The 27,625-nt window shown below is 42.3% G+C and overlaps 1 protein-coding gene and 1 long non-coding RNA gene across 9 annotated transcripts in view; one reads left to right on the top strand and one right to left on the bottom strand.

Moving 5' to 3' along the window:
• The window catches only part of LOC135918999 (transcriptional regulator ATRX homolog), a 145,771-nt gene that overhangs the window by 65,065 nt on the left and 53,081 nt on the right, over positions 1-27,625 (bottom strand). For 6 of the 8 annotated variants that reach the window (XM_065452736.2, XM_065452737.2, XM_065452735.2 and 3 more), the window contains 7 exons: positions 26,296-26,710; positions 23,526-23,699; positions 19,023-19,197; positions 14,020-14,202; positions 13,079-13,252; positions 8,458-8,622; positions 1,043-1,225 (listed from right to left, as the gene is read on the bottom strand). In XM_065452736.2, coding sequence (XP_065308808.1) covers positions 1,043-1,225; positions 8,458-8,622; positions 13,079-13,252; positions 14,020-14,202; positions 19,023-19,197; positions 23,526-23,699; positions 26,296-26,710 — 1,469 coding nt within the window. The remainder of the gene's footprint in view (positions 1-1,042; positions 1,226-8,457; positions 8,623-13,078; positions 13,253-14,019; positions 14,203-19,022; positions 19,198-23,525; positions 23,700-26,295; positions 26,711-27,625) is intronic. The other 2 variants (XM_065452733.2, XM_065452732.2) reach the window with 2 other exon arrangements.
• LOC139057410 (uncharacterized) overlaps positions 1-27,625 on the top strand; it is a 166,244-nt gene that overhangs the window by 119,103 nt on the left and 19,516 nt on the right. The window lies entirely within an intron of this gene.

Genomic DNA, 27,625 nt, shown 5'->3' with positions numbered 1-27,625 from the left:
TGAGCACGATAGAGATTATACGCCGGCATTAGTGGCAGGCAGACAGGTGTTTGTAGCTGTAACAAAGTATGATTTTGTTTATTAAGTCGATGTTCCCGTGATTCATGTTTTCAGTAGTTATTATCGCAGAATATTTCTTAAATTTTTTTATTTTAGAAATGTATTCTACCATAATAGCTATGTGCTTTCGTGGTTTCCTGTCCAACTGCTTTGGTATTTAACCAGTCAAAATGAAACTAATCGGATTGAAAACGAAACGACTCCTTTGCACATGATATGGTGTTCAGCATGTTGCCATAGCCATAGGTGCGTTTTGGTTCCGAAGCATAGAATAATGTGCGAGTGTCTAATAATGTACCAACTGCAATTTTAAGCAATAATTAGGCTATACTTAATAACAGTCTACTTATGTACAGTTATCTCATAGAATACACCCGAAGTACCACGATTTCACCGCCAGGTCTCACTACTTACTGGTTTTTGAGACTTTGCCAATTTAATATTATTATTCTCACTTAAATCGCGAACAGCATGCTGGATTCCATCACTATAAATCATGATAATTTGATTTCCATCAACGTCTCACAACACATTCCGGTCAGTTGTCAGTCCCTTTAACTGTCAGTGCCGACCACGATCGACCCGTGTGCTGCTGATGAGCGCACGGAGTGGCGCTGTGTCCTGAGATGTGCAGTCCTAGCTTTTGTCCGTCAAGCAGATTCGCCTTAATGAGGGAACGGTAACTTAAAAAAACCACCTGCCAAAAAGACGGAAAAACCCTTCTGTTCCTAGAAGAAAAGTGGAAAACTGGGTGCTCGACAAAGCACCAAATTTGAGAACCACTAGATTAATGCATTCTCTGAAGCTCAAATAAGTCTTAGCATAAAGAACAAGTGAAGTATAAACACCACGTCACATTATTTCTGCCTGTGCAGACCTCTCCATTATTTGCCTATGAGATGTTTTCAATAAATATCCTCCCAATTTTAAATTTTATTTAGTCCTATCAAAAATTCTTTGGTGACTGCAATGCTAGACTCACCTGCAACAGTATTCAAAGGCACCGTTACTGGTACCTGCACTATCCTTGGTGTTGTGAAAGCTGTCATGGTGCTTTTGCCGATGAGTTTAGGTGCCATCATAAGTAGGCTACTTGGCATCGTCGATCCTGCCACAGCTGTTCTTGCCGAGGTTGTTGCTGGTAAACCAGTCATTGTCAATGTTGCTGTTTGCACAAATCAGAAATAGTTTTTATCAGAACCTCTCACGCATATACAGTAAAATCCCAAGAGTAATAATATTTGGGGTTTTATGTGCCAAAACCACTTTCTGATTATGAGGCACACCGTAGTGGAGGACTCCGGAAATTTTGACCACCTGGGGTTCTTTAAGTGCACCTAAATCTAAGCACACGGGTGTTTTCGCATTTCGCCCCCATCGAAATGCGGCCGCCGTGGCGGGGATTTGATCCCGCGACCTCGTGCTCAGCAGCCCAACACCATAGCCACTGAGCAACCACGGCGGGTAAAATCCCAAGAGTAAAATCCCACCTAAAATTGAGAGAAAATCAAGAGAAAATATAAGGTGGGCTAACTTTCAGTATACCTACAAGAACTAGCACATTAATTTATAAAACTTGAAAATCTTGCCAAAAGCAGGGGTGGGTTATCTTTCAGGGGTGGGGCATCTCTCGGAATCTTGCGGTACATATATGCAAATTGCGCTTCACATTTAAGAAACATTAAGCAAAGTGTATAACATTTAGCATACTGAAGGCAGACAAACTATCTACACTATCCCAGTTAGTTAATGACATTTCTGTGTGTTATGGTGCACGTTAAAGGCAAACCGCAAGACAATTCTGGGCAATGTAAACAGTCTAGTTTCAGATGGTGCATGAAAAGACGGCAGAAAAAGATTAGCAACATCTGCTGCCGGACTAGTTGGTACATGGCTTTTAGAAACGGTTTTAGGCACAAAACATAGGACACAGACAACAGAATAAAAGACAATGGACAGGCGCAGAATAGATGTTTCTGACAAAACTGAAAAAAAAAACACCATTATGACTGGCCAGGAGTGGCACATGATCCACATGTTTAGAACCAGCGTGCCTCCTTGGCATGACCTCTGAGATTAGGCAGCATCCGCGGCTGCCTGTTACGCACTGAAAAATCTCAGAGGCGATATGCTGTGAATTGTGTCATACCCTCTAATTACTAGTTTCTCACATCATCTGCTTAGGTACTATTTAAATACTAATAACAAAATTACAAAATTATTAGCCCTGCTGCTGTGTTCAGATTGCTTCAACAGTATATCAGAGTGTCTACCAAGTTGACATTTCCAAATTCCCTGAGTTTTCCAGGTTTTCCTGGAGTGCCCTTGCGAAATTCCCTGAGTGATGCAGAACTACGTTTTATGCCAAGATGGGCTGAAACCATGTCGCTGGTGCGGTCACTCTCTAGTAAGCATATGAATAAAAAAATTAAGAAAACACAACTTAATTCAGTTTGAATACTAAGGAGTAGTGCTTACATTATTCAAAATGAGAACAGAAAGGAGGGTTTAGTAAATTGCACAGCAAATAAAATCTCTTCGAAAAAAATTGCAAATCGAGTTGGGCATCCTCAAATACGAATAAAAAGGATATGCATACAGAAGTAAATATTTTTGAATATGAGCTATTTCTATCAACTGATAGCAAGCTTAGTGGTACGAGGCCCCAACTTTGTCACAATTGAGACTCTCTCTCAACAGCTGGTAAGTCAACCTCAACTGTCCTGACATACTCTCAGCCCACACACGACACCTGTGCTGTGTTTCACTGCTTTAGAGTTTATTTCGGTTTGGATGAAGGACACCTGCATCTCAGCATCAGCCAACACTTTTTTTTTTTTGAGCGCAAGCTCCTTCAAAACTGCGGCAGCAACTTCCTTTCCTGTTCATTCCTCAATACGTAGGTTCTTTTTGTTCTTGTCCTCCTTCCGCAACTCGTTCGCCCTACGGGCCATTTCAAGCATCTTCTTGGTCAGTCGCATAGTCCAAGTCCGATTTTAATCCCTAGGGGCCGCGAACTCCCCCCCCCCCCCCCCAAGAAAACAACGTCCGAAAAATAAGCCAGTTGGAAAAAATAAGTGCCTGTCATTTACTGCCCTTAAGGGCTCAAACCGCCACAGGCACATTCGAAAACGCTCGGAAGGCCTGTCGGAACACGTATTAGGCATTTCGGTGCTCGTGTTGTAACAGGAGATACCGGATGCACGCGTGTATAATTAAGGAATACATACTGTGTCCCGTGGTAATAGCCCCTTCCCACTCTTGTTATGCTTCACTGCAATACTTTTAAGTATGCTTCACCAAGTAACATTTCTGTACAGAGGCGAAGTTGACTTTCGGGAACCGGAATTATGCAACGTACCGTGCTTTCCAAGCTTCTAAGCCAATCGCGAGGATTACAAAGGTGCAGTCGGTACCATTGCCGACAGCAGCGAATTCTTTCAATGAAAAACACGGCACCCAACGGCAAGAAGTTTTAATAGCGAACGTCGAAGCAGCTAAGCCTCGCGTTGCCGCGGTGGTGGCTACGGCTGCCAGCGGATCTGCGTGCGAGAGCGCCGGTTCGAGGTGGCGAGGTAATCAAAACAGCAGCGGTGGTGGCTTTGATTATTGCCGTTTCAGACCTGCGGTCACGGCAAAAGGTCCAGAAAATCGGAAGGCGAAGTGTTCTTGCGTCCGAAATTTCTGGTGTTCTGATACATGGACTCAATGGGGTACGAGGTGGTGCCGCGAAGCCGTCCAAATTATCGGGCATCTGGAATGTCGGTTGTTGACGGTACACGGGAAACTCCTCCAGCCGACGACCAGCGTCAAAGATGATTCATTACAACTCCTGTCTGTTAGTCGAGCCAGCATTACTACGACTTTCGACCCTTTCAACAAAATTACCGCTAATTTTCCTTGATGAGGCACAGATTCCTTGAGTTTTCCCTGAGTTTTTCCAGACTACTCAATATTCCTGAGAAATTCCGGTTTTCCTGGTTGGTAGACACCCTGTATATACTATTTGTTAATAAAATATTTAGCACCAAATGAAATTACATTGCAAGTGGCCTTTAAGTGGACCAACTTGTTCTATAGACACATTAAATTTCAGTGCACATTATGGAACCACAAGGGGTCAATATTAATTTCGAGCATTCTACTAATGCACCTTTGTAGCATGAGTAGGAGAATTTAATGCTTCAATGGTCACATTTTTGGGGAAATGCAACCCCCAAGGTCACATTATCTTATTGCCAGACACACTCATTCGTGAGCGCATTCCACAAGTGTCACTAAATGTTCCCGCGAGACAGCCTGTGAATGACACAGGCTGTCACTAGTGTCACAGTGTTACTAGTGTCACTAGTGTCACAATGACACTAGTGATGAAGTGCACTTGGTCAAAATGACACTGAATTTGCCCATGCCAAAGGGGTGTAAGGCAAAGGGGGCGGGTTACTTCCAAGCTAAGAATTTTGGAAAAAGAAATACCTTTCTTTATATTTGAATAAACACGGTAGTCAACCCTCGATATATCAAGCATGGGTATAATAAAATAAATCTTTAAAAATTTCTCATCAAATACATACGAACCAGCTTATAACAACATTAGAATGTCTGGAAAATTCCACTGTTATAACCAATAATTGTTATAACCAAGCGCATGAAAAACAAAACAAAGAGGGGACAGACATCAAAACATTTTAATTAGAATGAAAGAAGTCCTGTCAGACCTGCTTATAACATTACCAGATTTAACAACTAACAACACACAGATGTAACAATGAGCAGCAGTGTCACCGTGAACTTTAGTGTGTGTTCTATGATACAATAATCAGTTAAGAATAATGTTCCCATGCTGTGTTATTGTTAATAACAAATTTGGCTACTGGGTGTCTGCGTCAGAAAGAAAAAGGAACACAATATCCTGTAAAAAAAAAAACACGAACCACTGTCCCCATTTCAAAAAACACTAAGACTGCGCCAAGCCAGGGTGGCTGTGAGCACAGTCGACTCGTGCTTTGGAGGGGTGGAAGGGAGGCGGGAGGGAGACGCATGATGCTGACAATTTAATTGTTATACAGTCGAACCTCGATTGAACAAAGTTGTACTTGCAGCGAAACTCTGTCAAATCGCGAATTTAGTTAAATCACGAAGTTCGTAAATTTGAGGTTTTAAAGTTTCAGTGTTACAAACAACTTCACAAATTCCCAAAGCAATCTTGGTGGATAGCATCTTGTTAGTAAGCACTTATAAACAAATCCCAAGAAAGTTGGGCCATAATAGCACAGTATAAGCACCAGCGCGCCCGGCGCTGATCGCGCCGAGAGCAATGCACTGACAGGGCTAACGGCATCCAAGATGAGCGTATGTTGCATCGCGTGGCACCAATATCTTGGCACCTATAAGCACGGCGTCATGACTGACCACGTTTATTGCCCAGAGCCAGTAGCCACAAATTAAAAACAAAAGTGTGAGAAGATATGAACTTTCATCCCAAGCAAAAAAGAAAAATAAATAAATGAGGAAGTCACAGCAAAAAGACAACTATACAAAGTAATATTCGCAGCTTTATCGGTGTCACGAGTGTTTGGGAAAACATTAACAGCTCTCACTCGATGAATACGAACTCACTGTCACAATGCAAGCGGGCACTTTGCACCCCGACTCGGAAACTTCAGATTACGCGACTGCAAACATTATACGCACATTAACTTTTTATGTGGAAGGATACTTGAAATAACTTTTGCCTCGTCCAACATTTGTACAGCATTTTGCTAGATTTATTAGCCATACAGGCACCATGTACATGCTTAGAATGGTCAAAAACTTTGTTAAATCGAAACCATGTTACAAAATTACTTTGTTATATCGCGAAAAAAATACATGGTTTTCAATGCAACTAAGATTTGGAAATGAATATAGTTTGTTACATCATGAATTTTTTTAATACAAGGTTCGTTATATTGAAGTTTGGCTTTATAACCAGTAATGCAGCATGGGAACATTGTAATAAGCAATTTATTTTGCCACAGAACAGACACAAGTTAACAGTGCCATGGCTACTCATTGTTATATCTGATATATTGTTAAAACTGGTATGTTATAAATAGGTTCAACTGTAAATGCTTATAGTGAACATGGGATATAATGAAAGTATTTTGTGTCAGATACGACTTTACCATAACAAATTTCATATAATGATGCTTGACACCTCATCAATACGACAGCAGCAAAGATACCAACACACATCACTTAAGAACACAACGTAAGTTCACTCCAACAAGTTACAAAAAGTAAGCAAGCAACTGACTATTGATAGTATATATGCTGTCACAAAAGGCATTAATATATTTTGTTTTGTATCACATGCAACATTGCCACAGCTTTGTTCGGCAGAACTGAGAATGCTGTTGGAAACCTTGTATATTGAATGCTAATTGATACACAGGGTTTCTGTTTCAGTTTCAATATACCTGATGGCAACAGTAGTGCAAAATAAGAAGCAGCTGAGACCGTGGGGCTGCATGTTCTTGTGTTGTGCATTTGGCTCAACTGGGTGGTTGTCAATGTGTCCCTCGACTTACACTACAGAAAGACACACTAAAGAGAAGAATTGGAGCCATATGAGTAAATTACCATGTACAATGCCGAAAAAGTGACAAAATACACAAAAATGAGGAATCTGTGGTGACACTGCCTTGCAGTTCCCCCATCAGTTGGCATGACAGCCAGTATATGCTGAACAAGCTTAGAATTGTTGCCAACTTCAAGGTGGTTCTATATTTTTATGTTTCAATTATATTTGCAGAATTATCGTTTGTGCAAAACACATTTTCCTACACCCACATTCATTGATGCAGAACTGTGGTGCATTTTCTACATTCTATTCCACTAAATTCTGGCAAACCATAGCCATCATGGCAGTGCCAAAAGTGGGGGAAAAACCAACAGGTGAGAGTGTCAAAAGTACTGTGCTGCTCCCCCATGCCAAGCATTTCAAGCTTTTCCACACAAAAATGAATCTATGACTGGCAGTTAGGTTTCTGAACTGAAAAGTGCTGCTCTGTTTTGTAAATAAAACAGTTATTTGCATTTTTGTTGCATTGATTAATTACTGTAGAGTATTATATAACAATGATGACAACTGAATCATGTGCAAAGCACATGCAGGACAAAAATAATTGGTATGTAGGGTCATGTAGCACTGGGTTAATGCAGTACTGGGTTAGCCAATGGGTTAATTTTTTATCAACAGGCATGTGCAAATAGCAAATTTTGAGTTCAAAGCGAATAGTGATTTGGAACAAATATTTTGGAATTGATCATCAAATAGCTGTTGTGCAAAGAAGTTGCTGCAAACTCTTATGCATAGTAACTACTGCGTATTGGAATTAATGACTTGCTCTGTGGAAGAATGAGGCCAAAGATTAGTGCAGTAGGACTTATTAACTAAAATGACACAAAGGGATTAATGAATAGCAAGGCATGATGCAACTGCATTCTTTCATGTAGGAAGTTAATGAGAACAAATGAGTAAAACAGCGCACAAATTGAAAATGTAGGCTATCGCAATGTCTGGAGGAAGCGTAAACTGAAGATAGCGCTGTGCCAATGCTTTTATTCTGATTAGATGTCTCAGTTACACTTATTAGATGTCTCGGTGTTGATACTGTGACCAGAGACTGTGCATGCACACGTGTATAAGGAACACATACTAGGTGCTGTTACAGTGCCCTGTTCACTTTTGGTATGCTTCACCACATCGAGAATATGCTTCATTGCATGATACAGCTGTGTTGCAGCAAAGCTGTATAAAAACCAATCATTACACTTCGAAGTGAGTATCGAATAGCGCAATATTCGAAGCTACTATTCGAAAACTTGAATATTTGCACGGCATTACTTATTGGTAAAGATGGGCTATACTGTATTCTAAAGGAGCAAAGTCTGAATTTTGCAAGTTTCAACAACCTTTACACCACCACAACGGCCGAAATGCGAATAAATATTTTTAAATCCATGGCATCACACCGACGTACCAGCGCTGCGCTTTTGGTGCGAAATTCGAAAAAATGTATCTTTGAGCTTCATTTTCTCTTGTAATAATCAGCCTATTGCTGCAAAATTAACAAATGTGGAGACCTAAATGAATACTTTGTTTAAAGTGATTTAGTGTTTCTCTTTAGTGTCTCTTTAACAGATTTGGTCAAGATAAATTAAAATTTGAAGCGAGAATTTTCCATTCAGTCAGCATAGTTCAGCCATTATTTTGCAGAAACTGATTGCAGAAAAGAAAAATGTGGCACATCTACTGTTTTGCTTGGTTGTCACTTAGCTATACGTATGTACTGTTCTTTACCTTTTCTTTTTTAATTTAAATACACTAAAAATAGCAGGAGGTGGCCTCACCTCCAGTAGGTTTAATAGCTGCTGGTACTTGCACTAGTTTTGGAACTCCAAGATGTTTCGTTACACATGCATTGAGGAACGTCTGTGATATCAGTTGTAGGTTGGCTGCTCTTGCTGCTGCTGACGCCGCCACCGATTCTGATGGGTTTCTTCGCAGTGAATCACCTTGTGGAAGGAGAGAACGAAGAACACCTTGCATCACATTCTCTCATAGTACATAAAAAAAAACAGTAAAATTATTTTCAAGATGATCTGTCTAAATATGCAACACCTGTGCACAACAGAGTGTGTCCTGTGAGGTGAAGAGCACACGCGTCCATTCCCTCCCGTGTACTCACTGCCGTCACACATTCTGGACGCAACGAGAACCAGCGTAGACATGGAAGAGGCACACTACTCCCTCTCTCAGTCCCCCCCCCCCCCCGACTTATGGGAAGGTATTCAATGGGTGAGGAGGACATTCCCCTCGCAAAGGTAAAAAGGTATAAAACAGCATCACCGGGGGAGAACACCTCTCTCTGGCGCCCCAATCTTGAACCTGCCAGATAGGAATACCTGCTGCAACCCATACCTCGTCGCGAGGCAGTTTACCCACCGCGACACGGTCACCCAGAGGGCACCGCCCGTGGCCCGTGCTGCACCCGTCGGCCAGCTGCCCGTGGTGCTAGCACGAACTGGCCAATATGGCCCATGTGCTTTAGAAATGCCAACGCCATGAGGAAGAAGGACCAAGAGGAAGGGGGAAGACAACAGCAGGACCCTCTGAAGCTGGGCACCTCACTGAAAGATGGCAAGCCACCCTCCTCAGCAAGGCACCCAAAGACCAGGAGTGGGCCGTCTAGCAGGCCAGGGCCATTGCCGAGAATCTCAGAACATTTTCCTAGGGCGATGGACCCCTGGCAGCCCAGACCCAGGCATCAACAGCAATAACCGTTGGACAAATAAAGTTCATTCCTATCCTATCCTGCAACCCATGAGTGACCTCGTTTGGCTGACTAACACACGCACCAAGGCAAGCCTGTTTATTACTTACTACAGAGTGGACTTCCCTCTGCAAGTGTTTTTTATTGTTTGTAGCAATAGGTGTGGTTAGAGTTGACACACCAAGCACACCCCGCTTCGCTGTAGCCTTCACAGTGCAAAGCATTAAAGAAGGAGCGGGAGCACCGCGAAGGGGATCATAAGCGACCTTCGATTGCTAATAACACCGCTTCCACTGCATGCAGTGAAGTACTTTTTGCTGCTAAGTATTTCTGAAATAGTATAGTTTAATTTCAAATGCATTTTTTTACTTTAAAAATAAAGGCTTCGGGGCCCCTATAAGGACTCTGTAGTAGTAACATATAGATAGGTAATTTATATACCATGTAGTAGTAATATATAAATAGGCAATTTATATACCATTCTCATATTTACAGAGGAAAAAGAAAGAGCATTTGAAATCAATATAATATTTATAATCATTGTGTCAGCAAAAGTCTACAGCTGCATTTACATGAATACAACACAAGTCCACCGTATTAACTTACTGTATCACATTTCACCAATATGTCACCGTTTACACCAATTCGCACCTTGCTGTTGAGCAAGCTAGCACCACTCAGTGTCACATAGCAAAGTCATTCATCTCACTTCCAGCAAAACCGTTCTCAATGTCGAATTGTCAAATGCAGCAAAAGAAACCCCGAGCGGGTCAACTATGCACCTCCACATTGTCTATATTCTGGAATCGTATGATACTGTACCTTGCTTAAATTTTCTTCACAGCGCATCTGCAACCATGTTCTATATTTCTATATAGAAATATAGAACTATTCTTAAATTTCTATATTTCATCTGATTTTTTTAAGGCACATGAAAAGTTTTTATTTTCATTTATCTCAAGAGGGATACCATTCCATATACTATTGGTTCCTATACACTATACTGTGCATTTCCTGTAAAGGTTGTGTATCGATGGACTGTTTAAACTACTTTTAGCTTGTTTGCAAGTGTTTATATAAGGTGTTAGGAAGATGTTGGAAGAGTGGGGGTAATTATTGGGCAAGATATTGTGCATTATGCAAGCAGTTTTCTCATTTCATGCAATCTGAAATGGCATTAGCTCAAGTGACATAAACAGTGGCTCACTATGTGCTATAGTACCATATAGACTCATGTACGGGCCACACATTTTTTTCACAACTTTGTCGTGGTGCAGCCCTTACAAGGGACCGAACCTTTTGGTCAAAAGTTGCCGGCACTGCAGGCGACTTGTGCACACATTGGATCCTGTGCACACCCTGGATGTCACCATCTAGTAGCGGCAAGTGGAAGTGTGCAGCGTGTGAAAATTCACCAATGTGCACGCACGGCATAGAGAGCAGCGAACATGATTGCTTCTCCACTGGAAACCTTTTTCCCCAAATTTTGAGCTGCCAAGCTGGGCCTGTGGCCCTTACATGTGTCTGTAGGGTATTTGAAACTGTGATAATGCAAAGTGGTATTTTCTGCAGTGCTTATTTTATTTATTTCACAATTCCACATTCACACAGCAGGACATTGCTGTAGAATATATATATATATATATATATATATATATATATATATATATATATATATATATATATATATATATATATATATATAACCCACAACCTTCGCATGCGAAGGTGGTGGGTTCAGTTCCCACCTGCGGCAAGTTGTTTTTTTCATCCACTCCAATTTCCATTAATTTATCGTTTCTTTATTTCGTTTATTGAGCACAAGTAATTTCCCCTATGTTGTCTTTGGTGTCAGTGTTTGTTGGCTTCTTATGATATGACTAGTAAAAATCGGGCCCCTCGGTTAACCCCCTTTCTTTATGATTGGAGCAAGACACATTGGCGTCTATGTGCAACGGCATTCTTGGCACAGTGCCACGCATGCGATCTTATCACAGCGCAAAGATGTTGCTGCCTGTCGACATGTCCAATGCTGGTCCCAAGTGAAAGTGAAAGTATCTTCGAAAGTGATCGCCCAATAATACTGTCCAAGTTTGTCAGCACATTGCTACGTGCAGATATGGTTGCTTTTGACCTAGACAGCCGCTGGCTGGAATTTTCAAGCAATGTTTTTTAGGCTATTCCTTTTCACGTTTTTTGCACTTCTGTAGTAGTCAAGCGACACTCGCACCCATGTTATCAACGGGGTCAGCCGGCCATGAACAATGGATGATATGAGCGGAATGGAACTGTCGTGCAAAGTGCGAATGCTGCCTATACGACTTGGTGGCTCGGCTTGTCCTGTGGTTCGGACACGGTCAGCAACTACTAGATCAACTAGGCTTCGCTAGCTTTGATTTTGTGGAGGCGCCGATGACATGGCCGACGACCATTCCAGCAATGTATCAAAATGAAATTATATTAAAATTTGACTCGGTGTTCAAATTGCGCTTGGCCATGCAGTCGAAGTTCAAATTATCACACAGTGACAATGCAGCAGAGCTGTCCGAATAATCAAGCATGTCTGAATTATCGGTGTCTGGATTATCAGCCGGCAACTGTATATGAAACCAGTAAAGCAGGACGACAACACACAAGGACGGAAGACCCGACAGGTCTAAGATGGCCCAAGAAATATCCTCAATGTATACACTAATAATGCTCATCAGCAAGGGCTTGTAAAACAAAGCAAAGCATCATACCTCCTGCAGAGCATGCGCTTGTGCAATGCTTTTTGCAGTTTTTGCTTTGTTAAAAATAGCAGAGAAAAATGTAAAGAAGGGATACCAATCAGTTTCTATTTGTTGCTGTTGTTAATGTGATTTTCTTTAAATATATTAATAATGCATGCCAACGAGGATTAATAGAGATCAGTTTGTCAGATGATTTATGAGCAGCTCTCTTTGCCATTGCATGTTCCTGCGAGTGATTTCTCTTGTTGAAAGTTTGGATATTTTATTAAATGTTTGTGTCCAGAAGGAGACTGTTGCTTGTATTATTTGTTTGTAGAACTTGCCAAAAAGCACTTGAGCTTTGGGCTGCCAGAGAACAAAACCCCCAATTTTCCCCCTATTTTCATGAGAGGCAACAAAATACCCAATTCGTATCCAGTTTACCTTTTCAAGTACAATACCCAATTCATAGCCCTCAAATTGAGAAAAATATAAAAACTGAAAATGAAGGACCTTACTTATAATGTGCCTGCCTTGCTAATAGTTGGTGTGTACTTGCATGTGATTGTCGACAGAATTGCAGTTACCATGGTAGCTAAGATAGCAATACCATACACTAGTATGAAACAGGAGCAGATAATCTGAGGCACCGGACAAGTTACTGAAGCTTTCACTGGAATAGAAAAATTTAATACCTCTGAATAAATTACGCATAATGTTACAAATTGCAACGATGTGTTCTATGCTGTAGAACCAATGCCTTGACTAGACGAAGCTTTTTCCAAAAACTACTTTTCACCACAGACTGGAGATACTGACTACAGTCAGTTAGTGCAAATTGAAGATGATCATGGCATGCAAGAAACTGTCAACGCCTTCTTTATTATTATTGCTTTTTTACTAGCTGCTTGTTGTTGAAACTATTTACATTTCTTTACTTGATTTCACTTCATAGGAATGATTTAACAGTTAGAGCACTGGCCTCACCTGCTACAGCATTCATGGGCACCTTTATCGGTACTTGTACAATCCTGTGGGGTGCAAGCACATTGGTCATGTTTGTGCCAGTGAAATTCGGTGCCGCAAGTTGCATGCTGCTTGTGGTGGTCGTCACACCCAATACCGAAGTTGCCAACATTGGCATAGATGTTGATGACACTGCTGGTGAAAAACGTAGTACAACTTGCACTGCAATCTCTCATAGACAGCCACCATAAAGGCAAATGCTGCGTATTGCTAAACTGATCTGGACAAACGTGCAACACTTAGCACACTGTTAACTACCGACATACTGACTTTTAAAGTGGAAGTTTAGAACACATACTAAATTCCTATCACATCATGCAGGTATCATCATGTAACATCAGGATAATGAAAATGAATAGAAGGTGAAAAGAAGCCTAGTATACGCACATTCGCCCTACAACATTAGATTGTGCATGACAATGGCATGATTCTACTATGTAGCGATGCCACAATGCAAGAAAACATAACAATGCAAAAGGCATGTCATCACCCACCTGTACCCAGTTACATTTCAATTACTCCTGAGACTGCATGAATAAAGTCGAGCCTAGTTATAGCCTAGTTATAGTTATATAATACCTTATATTCCGATATATTTGTCATAATCATATACTTGATATATGCCGATAACCGCAAGAAACATATTAATTTACTTTTTAGCATCAAATAATGTTATATACATGTTTTTTATATTGAGGTTTGACTGTAATCAGATAAATGCATACAGCTCAATGTTCGCATCTCGAAAATTAATGTTTTTATGTTTCACTGCCTTCCAATTCAAGTGAATGAGTGATCCTGTTAATGAATTTTTTAATCAGCACTGTAAAGGCTTCTTGTCACGTTTTTTTCACTCCTTGGTTTGAATGAATCGAGGCATATTTAGGCGTGCTCAGACTCACCTGCTACAGTGTTCATGGGAATGTGTGCTGGTATTTGAATAGTTCTTGGTGCCTTACGAAGTCTTTTAGCTTTCTTTGTGCGGGCACGAGCGAGTTTACATGCTGAGACACACAGGCCTGTTTTTTTTGCTGTTGCTGCACCAGGTGCCAGTGTAGGTGTAGAAGCAGTGTCTGTCTCTGTTGCTGCAATCAAAAGAGAAACAATGCATGTAAATATCACACATGGCAACAAGCAGACATACCGAGATCCTCCTATTTGTAATAGAAGTGCAAGACAGAAAATTATCAGACAAGCTTAGCCGCAAAAATCAACAGAAAAAATACTAAAATTTTACGTAGTATGGAATCACAACATATAAAGTTGACTAGACACAGAAATACCATTTCTTTAAAGGGACTGACAACTGGCCAGAATGTGTTGTGACACGTTGATGGAAATGATATTACAATAATTTATAGTGATAAAATTAAGTACAGTATACTTATTGCTAGGGGTGCGTGAATATTCGAAAATTTTGAATATTATCGAATATTATAATTTTAGTATTCGTATTCGATTCAAAAACTAGGTATTCGAAAATTTTTGAATATTTGATGGTATACGAATACTCCAAACAAATAGAATGTACTGCTGGCTGTGCGAGAGCAAACATAGTTCTTAGTGTTTATTTCTATCTAATCTAAGAAAGTGTGTCTGATTTTGTGCTGAATTTAGCGATAATTTTATGCTACTGGAGAAATTTCGGCTGTAAAACCTGCTTAGCCACTGGAAGTCTAAGCTTTGCAGAAAACGCAGCCTCTCAGTAGCAAGGGGCACAAGTTTGCAAACAGCGAGGCTGCATTCTTTAGCAGGTTCCACTCCCAATCTTGAGCTCATTGCTTGACAGCAAATGCAATGAGTGATGACTGGTACAGGCTCAAATGCCCCTTAGTTCACGGGAAATTGATGCGGTATAATAAGGCACAGGTTAGCAAGAACCTGTGCCTTTCCAAATTCCCCGAGTGACACAGAACTTTGTTTTATGTCAAGACAGGCTGACACCAAATCGCCCAATGCTGTCACTCTCTTGTAAGCATGTTAAAAAAAATCGACTTATTCCAGTCTGAATAGTAAGCAGTAGTGTTCATTTTGTTCAAAATAGAAAACTGAAGGGATGGGCTACAGAAATGCATGGCGAATAAAATATCTTTTAAAAAAACATGGTAACGCCCTGTGTAAATCAAGTCGAACATTCTCAAATGCAAATAAAAAGAAGATACATACAGAAGCAATAATTCTCGAAAATTTGCTATTTCTATCAACTGATAGCACACTCATTGGTATTACGTAGGCCCAAACTTTGTCACAAGTAAGACTCTCAGCAGCTGGAAAGTCAACCTCAACTGTCCTGACATACTCGCAGCCCATCCACAATCGCTCAGTCTTGCGTTTCACTGCTTTAAAGAGTTTATTTTGGTTTGGATGAAGGTCACCTGCATTTCAGCGTCAGCCAACACTTTGCTTTTTGAGCTCAAGCTCCTTCAAAGAAGAGGCAGCACAGTTCCTTTTCCAATCATTCTTCAATGTGACAGTCCTTTCTGTTCTCGTCCTCGTTCCGCCACGCGTCTGCCCAACGGACAATTCGAAGCATCCTCTTGGTCATTTGTGCAGTCAATGTCCGCTTTTTCGGATTTCCTAGGGGCCACAAAAATGTCTGAAAAAGCTATGAAAGCCTGCCAGTACACTTATAGGCATATTGGTGCTTGTACTGTGACAGGAGGTGGCCAGTGCACACGTGTGTAATTAAGGTCTCCTCACCAGGCCCCATAGCAAACTTTGGTTATGTGCTGGAAGTTGTTACGTGTTCTCTAGGGAGCGAGCGTTCTGCCGCAAAAATTTTTCATATCGGCTTGTTAATAGTCGAGATAAAAATATTTCAGTGCCACAAACCCATGATTTCAGGAGGTGAGCTCCATTGCCAAGCGAGACACTCTCTCTACTTGCCCCCGTCTAGCCTCCGCAAGCAAAATTCCTTCCCTGCATTCTCCCATACCGAACCTCGAGGATCACATGACGTATGTCATGGGCGCCGCCTTAATTTTTTTTTTCTCCTAGCCTTTTTGTGGTGCGGCGCACTGCTGCTGACAGCACAGCGCACGAGCTGTTGTGATTGTCGTATTTCGTGCAGCGCATGATTTCGCGTGCTGTGAACGAGGACACCTGACTAGCGGTATAAGTCACTACTACACAAACACTGAGGCAGACACAAGTGGATCACAGAGAAGGATCCTGTGCTGGAACACAGTAGAAAATGACATAGTTTCGGTGTCTTCGCGCGTGACTGCACGATGTGGGGACAAGCAGACGAAATGGAAGTACATCTCTCTCACTGCAGTGCGAAGTAAAACAAAAACATGCAGACATTCGGTTTGTGTGGTTTATAATTTCTCTAAGCTTTAATTTGTCTATTCAAGCAACATATTACACAAATAACAGATGTTGCCTAGAATAATTCTTGAAATCACGTGTCACCATGAGTGACGTCACAGCAAGCACGTGTACGTAGGTGCACTAGCATGTGTATAAACCGAACGCCATTTTTCCTTCTTGTGGCAGCCATGCTCCAAGCCGTAGGTGCACTAGCATGTGTATGTCGTACACATGCTAGTGCACCTATGGCTTGGAGCATGGCTGCCACAAGAAGGAAAAACGGCGTTCAGTTTGAAATGTCAGATCTATCCGCAGCGCGCACGATGTATTACTTTGCAGACACGATCATTATCGCACATGGTATGCTCTGCGCTTAAAATGGCCGGACCTGGTGAGGAGCCCCTTTAAGGAATACATACTATATTCCTAGGTGGGGCGATGAAATTAGGAAATTCCCGGGCGCTTGTTGCAATCGATAATTGGAGATCGCAGGGAGAAGCCTTCGTCCTGCAGTGGACATAAAATAGGCTGGTGATGATGATGATAACATTGAGAACCTGACATATAAACATATATAGAACCTGATATAACCTGACAATTGCCCCATGCCACGCTTGTTAAGCTTCACCGCAACACTTCACGTATGCTTCACCCCGTAACATTGCTGTGCTGAGGCGAAGCTACCTTTCAGAAACCGGCATTATGCAACGCCGTGCTAGGCTTCGAAGCCAATGGCGAGGATTACAGAGGCGGAGTCGGCGCCATTGCCGACAGAGGTGAATTATTTCAATGAAAAACACGGCACCGAACGGCAAGAACCTTAACAGCAAACGTCGAAACAGCTAGGCTTCGCGTTGCGGCGGTGGTGACTATGGCTGCCAGCGGATCTGCGTGCGAGAGCGCCGGTTGGAGGCGATGAGATAAAACGGCGGTGTTAGCCTTGATTAATGCCGTTTCGGACCTGCGTCGCGGCAAAATGTCCAGAAAATCAGACGGCGAAGTCCAAAATTTCAGACGTTCTTATACATTGACTCTATGGGGTGTGGTGCTGCAAAGCCATCCGCATTATCCGACATCTCCCAAAGATGGGGCGTCTGGAAAATCGGTCGTTGACTGAACACTGGCAACTCCTCCAACCGACAACACAGCATCAAAGAAAATTAGTTACGATTCCACTCTGTTACTTGAGCCAGCATTTGGGCGACTTTCATTCCTTTTCAATAAAATGACAGCCAATTTTCCCTGAGAGAAGCACAAATTCCCCGAGTATTTCCAGACTATTCAATATCCCTGAGAATTCCCAGTTTTCCCAGTCGGTAGACGTCCTGCATTACGTACGTTTTCCCGGCACCAACGTTCGCAATCAAGAACACAAAAAATGACCTAACAGAGTTACGCCCATTTCTTACTGGTTCATATGTTCCCGGAAAACATTTTTTTCGGCACCAACGTTTAGTACTTGCCAAATTGTGATCGTGTGATACGTTTTCCGGCTGCTAGATCCCATGTAAACAAGAAAATGCACGAGGTGCGTGCGATTTGAGAATGGTGTGCAGCTGCCCGCCATGGCAGCATCACCGCAATACTAGCCCAACCACCTCATGTGAAAACGCTGGCGCGCATTCAGTTTCTGCGGCAGCATTACTGCAATACTCCCCCACCCGCCTCATGTGAAAATGCCGGCACGCACTCAGTTTCTCATTTCGGTACCAGAAAATCTCTTCCAGGGTCGTCGCATTTACAGCTATCGCTGCCAATCCTATTGTGATAAGCATCTTAGCCTATCTGTATCACAGCGCGTGGTGCCGTCGGAAGCGTAACGCATGGTTCTAATAGGCGATACCCAAAATGCGCTGCTGTTCCCTGCTGCAGACTGCAATAGTATACGTTTTCCGGCCACTAGACCCCATGTGAACAAGAAAAAGAGTGAGGCACACATAATCGAGAACAGTATGCAGCTGCCTGCTTAACGTGAAAATGACGGTGGGCACAGCTTCTTATTCCGGTACAAGCAAACCCCTGCCCGGGTTGTCCCACACTGCATTCACAGCTGTCGCCACTAAACCTATTGCAATAAGCATCTTCACTCATCTGTTTTACAGAGCGTGGTGCGTAGTGCCAGTGGTAGCATACTGCACACTTTTAGTAGCTGATAATCCAAACTTCTCACTATTCCCTACTGCAGGCGGCGCAATGTGGCCATCATATTTTGCTTTGGCGGCATCCAGCATTGCCTACCAGCTAAATTTCGTTTTGGTTTCCCGTCACCTTCTTAAAACACCACGCAGTAGGAAACAACAAAACACGTGCGTCTCGAGCCACCAAAGCACCACCAGCGCGACGCGTGTTGGCGTCTCGTGCTGCAATGATCAGCACGAAGCTTCACATTACATAGATGTCAACAATAGTTAAGTCTGTGAAACTTGTTTAGTTACTCCGGATCGTATGCTTTCCCAGCTAGTATGCTTTTCTTGCAGTTTTTCCTAAGATATACGAGCAAGGTTCTACTGTATTAAACCGAACAGGAAAAACTGCAATTTGTGTTAATACCTAGAAAAACATACATCAAATGAAAAATACAGCCCCAACTTACAAGTAGCAGCTGCAGTGAGCCTCCCTTCACGCTCGTTCTTGTACTCTTCCCAGGCTAACTTATGCTCTTCTTCCGTCAATTCCTCTGTCATGACATTCTGGAGCAGGGAATCATGCTCATGGTAGGACACAATCCAGTCTTTGTTGTGAATCAGCAGCTCTGCCAGAAGCCGGTCCTGGCAAAATCAATGTGGTAAAATAAATATCCGAGTAACGATAAACAAATAAACAGAAAAGGGGTGTCAAAATAGCTAAAAATCCTGGTCATTAGCATTACACCAGCAAACTTATGTGAATATTCTATGTTGTCGAGAATTCAATAAAATATTATGCTACATATTCAGTGACCACTTCACTTCGAATTCAGTATTCAAAGTATCCGGAACATACAAATGCAAATGTGAAAACATGTACCATCGACAGTTTCAGTGAGTGAGCTGCACTGCCTTTGACGCAGGTTTTAGTCAAGCAAGCCAAAGATGAATTCGTTTACAGTCACCAACCAATTTTCCGAACCTGCATGATTATTCAAACTTCTTTAAGGCATTGGCCCCTTCTTGATTAAACTAATATATAACAGTGACCGAAATTTCCGACACCTTGTGGTGTCTTGCTTGATATGTCAGATGATCACAATGTTGGGAATATGCCACTCGTACAGAAAGATGATGCCATAGTCTTTTCCCGATACTTTCACGTTATCTGGCAGTGTGGTTTCTTTGCTTTCATAAAAGCCATATGGCTGCTGTAAATAGACATGCGTTGACAAGGCACCAAACTATGGCTGCCGACGTCCCATCTAACAGCATCTGTTATGCCTAAAGAAATAACATAAATTATGGGGTTTTACGTGCCAAAACCACTATCTGATTATGAGGCACGCCATAGTGGGGGACTCCGGAAATTTCGGTCGCCTGGGGTTCTTTAACATGCACCCAAATCTAAGTACCACGGATGTTTTCACATTTCGCCCCAATCAAAATGTGGCCACCGTGACCGGGATTCGATCCCGCGACCTCATGCTTAGCAGCCCAACACCATAGCCACTAAGCTAACCGCCACACACTAAGCAACCACGGCGGTTTATCTGTTATGCCTAACAGTCATGGCAGTGTGGCTATGAGAAGTTCACACTACCTAAGTAGTATCTTCGGGTTGTATAGCGCAGATGGAACGACCATAAACATAAGTACAAGACGATACACAAAGTACAAGCTATCAACAAATGATTATCTCCTAAAGAAAACAAGTTCTCCAAAAACAAGTACCTCCAAAGAAAACAGGAAAACATATCGGGTGCTTATGCACCCAGGACCTATTTTTAAAAATATTTTCAGCCTCAATAATTTCTCTTGTGAGCTTGTCATGCATGAAACATACAACGTTGTATGTGCTGAACAATGGTTCCTACCCACAGGATTTACAATGAATAGCGAGCTACCCATCACATGCCTTTTACATGACACTGTTATTGTGTTCACCAAGTCTATCATTAAGGCACCTGCCCACCTGCCTGATATACCTCTTACTACAAGAGAGGGGGATCTTATAAACATTGCTAGTGCAGGAAACGAAAGTGATTTTGTGTTGTTGTTTTTCACACTCCTTTGGTCTTTTATCGCTGTTGTTACGATGACAGAGCCCAAGAAGTTTCAAAGGGGCTGAAAAAAATACTTTTATTTTTTATTGGTCTGCTACTTTTTTCAGATTATAGGATATCTTATGGTAATATTATATAACAGCTAACTTTGGTTTATCCACTGGAGGCTGCTCTTCAGTGAGCAGATGCCGAAGTTTTTTGGACAAGGCTTCAGCAAATGATGTTTGCACATACAAAGGATAGCTGGCATCTGAGAGCCGGTCAGACTGGTTATCTAAGCTGGCTGCTAATACACGTTCACATGATTTAGTCACAGTGTTCCGAAAGCAGAGGTTAGCAATGACCCTTTTTATTAATTTAGAGTGTGCAGAGTTGAAAGGCAGGACAGGTTTACTGCAACATGGCTGATAGCACCAGCTATGACAATTAGTGAAAAATGAATACAATGTCAAGCAATTTAACAACATTTCTTTATGGCAGTTCATGCGTTAGGCTTGAGGGGCTAAAGCTTTCACTGAAGTGAGAAAAAAATACTAGGAGCACCTGGTTTGCTTCTGAGTGATTGCAAAATAGAATGAGGTAGTCATTGAGAAATCTCAAAAATTTTTAATTCAAGGCTGACTAGACGTTCATCCACAGCTCTGTCAATTTTAGCTAAAAAATTTTTTCACTTAGAAAGGGGGGTAATGCAAGATCTAATGCAAATGCCATCTCTTCGAATGAAATGTTTGCCTTCCCATACAATGTAAGGTGTCTTGAGATAAGATTGGTAAAGTTCTAAAAAGCTGTTCGCAGGAGCACCAGACACACTTTCAAAGTGCACACTCCCGTACAAGTCAATGCATTCTGCCACTGCAATTAACAGTTGGTCATGAGGAATAGAGTAGTACAGGTATTTGAAATCAATCGAAAAACCATAAACTTTTTTTTTAGCCCAGGGTACAATGGAATTCAGAACTTGCTCTGAACTATTTACGGTAAAATTGTAAATGCTGTGGATGTGAACTATTTCCCAGCATATGCACTGTTGTACACTTCGTGCGTGACAAGCTCATAAGAGAAATCATTGAGGCTGAAAATATTTTGAGATTAGGTCCAGAGTGCATAAGCAGCCCAACTATTAAACTTTCCTATAAAGAACTTGTTTTTCTAAGGAGGTACTCATTTGTGCAAGCATGGTGGCTTTGGTCGCACGAGCACATAAAATTGCGCTTTGGAAAAATAAACCTTTATTGGTAGTCTGCACTTCATGTGTTGTCTTGTCCTTCTTCTTGTGGTCGTTCTGTGTGCACTATACCACCCAAAGATGATGAACCAACAAGCCGGAATTTCCCCTACCTTAATAGTATGATTGTATGAGTGGCTCATGGTGATTGGGCTTGTCATCATGTGCATGAGCTAGAGCAGGGGTTGTATAGCACCATCTGGTTCTCCAGTTCACCAGCTGACAACTACAGCTAGTGTGCCTACCAAGTTTATGTGCTTGTGAACAGAATGGGTCATGTTCTCATGTGTAAACAGAAGGCACCGAGCCAAAACTGCACAACACAGCCTTAACTACTAGCATAGCAAAGTTGAGATTGTATACGATGACTGCACTTCGCAGCACTGCAACAACATACAGCATATAATTGGGGGAGCACAATGGGCAAATGTGAAACACCCCTGCAACCTGAACCCTCATGAAATTTCAACTAATCTGAACACAACAATGCGTAAAAGTTCGTAAACGAATTTTCAGTACTGCTGGCATTGTAAAATATGAACTACTTGTGCTTTTGCGAGAAAATATCCTAACAGCCCTGTAAGATAGACTGTTTCTTGAGACGAAACTGTTTCCATCTTTGCACATAAGGGACCTCCTCCCCCTTAATCTTTCTTTAGATTTGTCAACTTCTAGATGCTGTCTAGATTTTCTGCAGGTCACATGACTATTTGAACTATTCACACTGGAATCGTTCAGCACTGTCACCCTTCATTTTAAACCAAACATTTTATACTTGCATAAGCCTACCAAACAGTGTTTAACACCTTAATGCATAAAAGAATAATGTTCATGTTCACCAAGCCTGTGATACTTTTCCATATGATTGGGCTTTTACTCATAAGTGGCATTATATGTGCTAAAGGGTACATATCATCTCTCACTTCCCCCTGTTACCTCCATCATTTCTTACATTCTCTAGGAAGAGAAGCATAAATTATGAATTTGTGCTTTAAAGTCGGCTTTTGTGACCTTTGATTGAATATGAAGTTTTCACCTTTAGGTACAATTTTCACTTTGGACTACAATAACACCTTGTCAGTTTGGATTTCGAGTTAAAATTACTTCATTACGAACGTTGCTTCATTATAGCAGCTGCTTCTCCTTACAACTAAAACAAGAGAGGAGTCTTAGCACGTTGCAAAGTCGCCATCAGCTCATGGGAGCTTTGAATGGCTCAGTTCGCAAATTACTAGCACCATTACAGGCCACCATATTTCAGCCTAATCAGAGTGAAATAAGTCAATTTTCATTCAGAGCTAATAGAGATTGGTTATGTCCATTCGGAGCAAATGTTTGCTTCATTAAAATCAGATTATAAATGCACGGGTTTTTCAGAAAATTTCAGGGGTGAGCTACATTACTTAATTAGTATATCCACCAGTTTGTTATAATCTAATTCATTATAAATAGATTCTACTTCATCTTTTTTCTTTGTTTGCTTATTTGTGTATCGTAGTATGCAGAAGCTGTACGGCAGCACAGTGGAGGGAGAATAAGACTAATGTAATAAAACCAGAGTAAAGCAAAGTCAAAATTCTCCAAGTTTCCAGCAAGTCGAGCTTTCCAGTCAAGTCAGGCTTTCTAATGACACCTTTTACAAAAGGCAGACTCTTTAAACAATAAAAAGTTGCACTTACGCTTGGCACCTTCGGAGTTGGCTGAGGATCGTCCTTGCTTACTGGGTTGAATGTGTACAGGTCAAGAAGCTCAGCTGCACTGAAGAGACGCTCAATCTGTTGCTTGTCCACCACACGGCATGATAACGCCTGTTTAGTCACCTGACGATTGTAGATCTTCTCCTCCATAGTCCCCTGTCGTGAAGGTAAAAGGTCACATACCTGACCTATCCAAGCTCTAGATGGCACCATCAATTTAAAAAGTAACCTTCTTACGAACTGCTCAGATCACTTTTAAAGTGTAAGTTACTACAAGTGTTTCACATCATGCCATCTAGACAATAGTGCAGTGAGCATGCTACACAGCAAATGAACAAGGGGGAAGTGGGATCAAGGGGATCGATAAACAATTTCTATGGTACCTATTTTCGCTGAAAAGTCCATGACACATATTTCACGAGAATTCTTTTTATCTGTAGTCACAATCGTGTTTATGTAGCTCTATGCTAGAAACCATGATAAGTGAGCGCAATAGCGATCGTACGTTGGCATAAGAGAGACGCTGACAAGTACAGCTCAAGCTATTAGAAAAAGTCTTTTGTTTATCAAATCAATCTTTGTGCAGTTCATGCTTTCTTAACTGTTGCGTTTGGCTCGAGATCTCGCGCGCCGAGCCTCGTCCGCGGATGCGGACGGCGTGAATGAGGAGGAGACACACGAGGAACCCTGCGAGACTTATTATGAAATAGCCCATCGGTATCGCTTGAGGCGTCGCGCGCTCCCACCACCGGCCAAGCAACTCGACAAAACGCAAGCGGTCGCGTTTCGGCGACTTCAGACAAATACATACCCACACCCAAAATACATTAACAAAATCACAGGGGGCAGGGAAAGCGACAAATGTAGGCTCTGTTCAGAAACAGGAACACTCACACACATAATGTGGGAATGCACCTCGCTCCCGTTCTCTCATCCCCCCGTCAGCAGCGAGACTGACTGGACAGCCTGGCTCAGTTCCGGGGACGTCGACCGACAATTGGCACTGGTGGACTGGGCGGAAAAGGCCAAGCAGGCCCAGGGCCTTACTTGAGCCCTAACGCTCAGCCACGTCCCTCTTTACCCTTCCCCCTTTCAATAAAGTTTATCACCACCACCACCACCACCAACTGTTGCATACGCATGTATTACAATGATCACAGCTCGCCCATGGTATGGTATGAAGAACTTTATTTAGCTCCTGAGGGATCAGTCTGGGACTGATGCGGGCCACTCCCACGTCGGTACAGAGAGGCCGAGCCCCTCTGCCGTCACACGGGCCCTCTGGACAGCCCTGAGTTGGTCCGCCAGCACTTCACTGTGCAGCATCCGCTGCCACCACTGTTCACCTCAAGAACCATCACCGGCCAACGCCAAGCAGCGCTAAAGCATGTGTTCTAAATCGAGCAAACCCCCACACTTACTACAATAGACTGAAACCCCGCAGTCTGGATTAATTTTATTCATGATGACCGGGTTAGGGTATGTTCGTGTCTACAGAAACCTTAATGTAACCGCCTGTGGCCTATTTAATTTAGAATGTGGCAGGGGGAATGCCCTGTGCCCTAAGTGATAGTGCTTGGTGATTTCGTTGTAGGTTAACAGTTGGTCCCTGTACTCAGGAGCGGAAGATCCAGCCCCTTCAGGGAGTACACGGCACACTAATCCTCGTGCCTCCCAGTGCGCCACCTCGTTGAGGTTACACGGGGCTCCATCCACTGTCCCCATATGCGCCGGGAACCAAGTAACCGTGTGCGAAGTGATATCCCTACCCTGCAGCAGTCTGTTAGCCGGTTCCGCAACAAGTCCTCTCGAGAAGGCTTTAATCGCAGATTACAAGTCACTAAACACCAAAACTCTTCTTGAATCAATTAGTGCTAGAGCAATAGCCACCTGTTCGGCAACCCCCGGATCTTTGGTATAAATGGAAGCAGCATTGCCAGGCTGCCATTTTCATTGTTAACAATGATATAGCAAATCGTAAAGCCAGAAATTCTATAGCACTGCTGGCAATAAAAACATAGTGCAGCTCCACAAAGCCAACACATTATTATTCTCGCCACCAATAGCGCTTGTAAATCCACTTCGAGTTCATGCATTTCTGTGTTCACTGGCAGCTAACACATTCGGGGACATATCCGCAAGATTGTGAGCTTGCGTGGGGCACACCCAGCAGAGTTTGTGTACCAGCACAAAAGATGGAAAAGTGCAGCATTTCGTTCTCCATTCGCCAACGACATTTGCAAGCAAAAGCGTGCATTAAAATAACAAATTCACAGTCGCACAACGATTTTCTTCTGCTTGTCGCAAGAGCTCCAGTTGCATGCATGGGATGCATATGAATATTGTTAAATTTAAACCACGGAATAAAATTACTTTGCAAAATTGCAGAAAGAAAAATAATGTTTAATAAAACTAAGATCAGGAAATTAAAGAATTTAACATTACGACTTTCATTAAATTGAAATTTCCTACATCGAGGTTCAACTACTATAAATCAATAACCTTGTGTTCACACAGACGCTGTGCCACTATGGTGAGCGTGACAAAAGTGGTACTGAAGTAACATTAATTGGGCAAAATTCTATAACACCAAAGCCAAACTTACATGTCCTGTAAAGGGCCTATGATTTAAGTTAATCAAGTAGGAGTTGATGCCAGTTTATCTCCCCACAGACATTTTGATCGTTAAAAGTCTTTCAGCAGACAACTCAATGAATTGTTCAATAACATTCCAAAAGCAACACACACTCACCTGTGCAAGCAGGCGATAGATGAAAACTGGCTTCTTCTGGCCAAACCGATACACGCGGAAGATAGCCTGCACATCATGTGTGGGGTTCCACGAGGCATCCATCAGTACCACACGGTTCGCACCCACAAGGTTAGTGCCCAGCGAGCCTGCCCTTGTTGAGACAAGGAACAGGCGACCGCGATGGTTGTTTTCATCATTGAACATGCTGATCCACCGTGAGCGCACATCCACCGATGTCGCACCATCCAAGCGGAAATAGTCAATGCCTGGTACCCACGTGTTGTGGCAGTCTTGCAATTGGTCCTTGGGGTCTTTGTCGACTGTCTCAGTGTCACCTGTTGCCGTCCGCCCATGACATTGCTCAAGCAACCTTTCCACCAAGTCCAGGGTCAGCAGGCTCTGGCTGAACAGTAAACTTTGCAAGGAGGAGGAGGAGAGCTCCATCACTCACTGATGCCACAAATTAAATCATTCACAGTAAATTTGTAACTTTTAAAGGCAAGCACTACAAAAAGCTCTAAGCCAGGCTACACTGCTACAGTTATTGAGAATGAAGATTAGCACAAGTGAGTGGCAACTAAAACGACATTACCACAATATGTGGTGCTGTATTCTGTAATCACATTGATAGTGAGAGTGTCACTCTAGTCTTGCTCTTCAGTGCTAGGTTACTTGGTAAACAGACATTACCCGTTTCCTTAGGAAGCTGGCCACTCATATAAACTCACTACAATCAGCAGCTGTCTACTAAGTCACTGCTGCTAACACCAAAAAGTGACAACAGCGATGCTTTCCTGCTATCAGCACATTCATTACCTGCAGCCCCACATCTTAAAAAAATTATGGGGTTTTACTTGCCAAAACCACGATCTGATTATGAGGCATGCAATAGTGAGGGACTCTGGAAATTTGGACCACCTGGGGTACTTTAACGTGCACCTCAATCTAAGTACCACAGATGTTTTTGCATTTCGCTCCCATCGAAATGCGGCCGCCGTGGCCAGGATTCGATACCGCGACCTTGTGCTTAGTAGCCCAACACCATAGCCACTAAGCAACCATGGCGGGTGAAGCCCCACATCTTGCAATAATATGGACACAAAAGAGCACCAAAGCATTGACTTCTGGCTAATCCATCCAATGAGGAAAGCATAATTAGTAGGGGTGTGCAAATGCCAATTGGTAGTTTTCCAATCAAATCAAGAAAAATATAAAGCTGAATATTGAGCTGAATATCAGAACATCTAACACAAAGTTTTATGCTTACAAATTTTATGTCATAAAACAAAGCACTACACATGCTCGAGTCTACTCACACTTCATAACAAGA

The sequence above is a fragment of the Dermacentor albipictus genome, chromosome 3, assembly GCF_038994185.2.
Source record: "Dermacentor albipictus isolate Rhodes 1998 colony chromosome 3, USDA_Dalb.pri_finalv2, whole genome shotgun sequence".
Classification (NCBI taxonomy): Eukaryota; Metazoa; Arthropoda; class Arachnida; order Ixodida; family Ixodidae; genus Dermacentor; species Dermacentor albipictus.
This window is presented reverse-complemented; position numbering and strand designations above follow the sequence as displayed.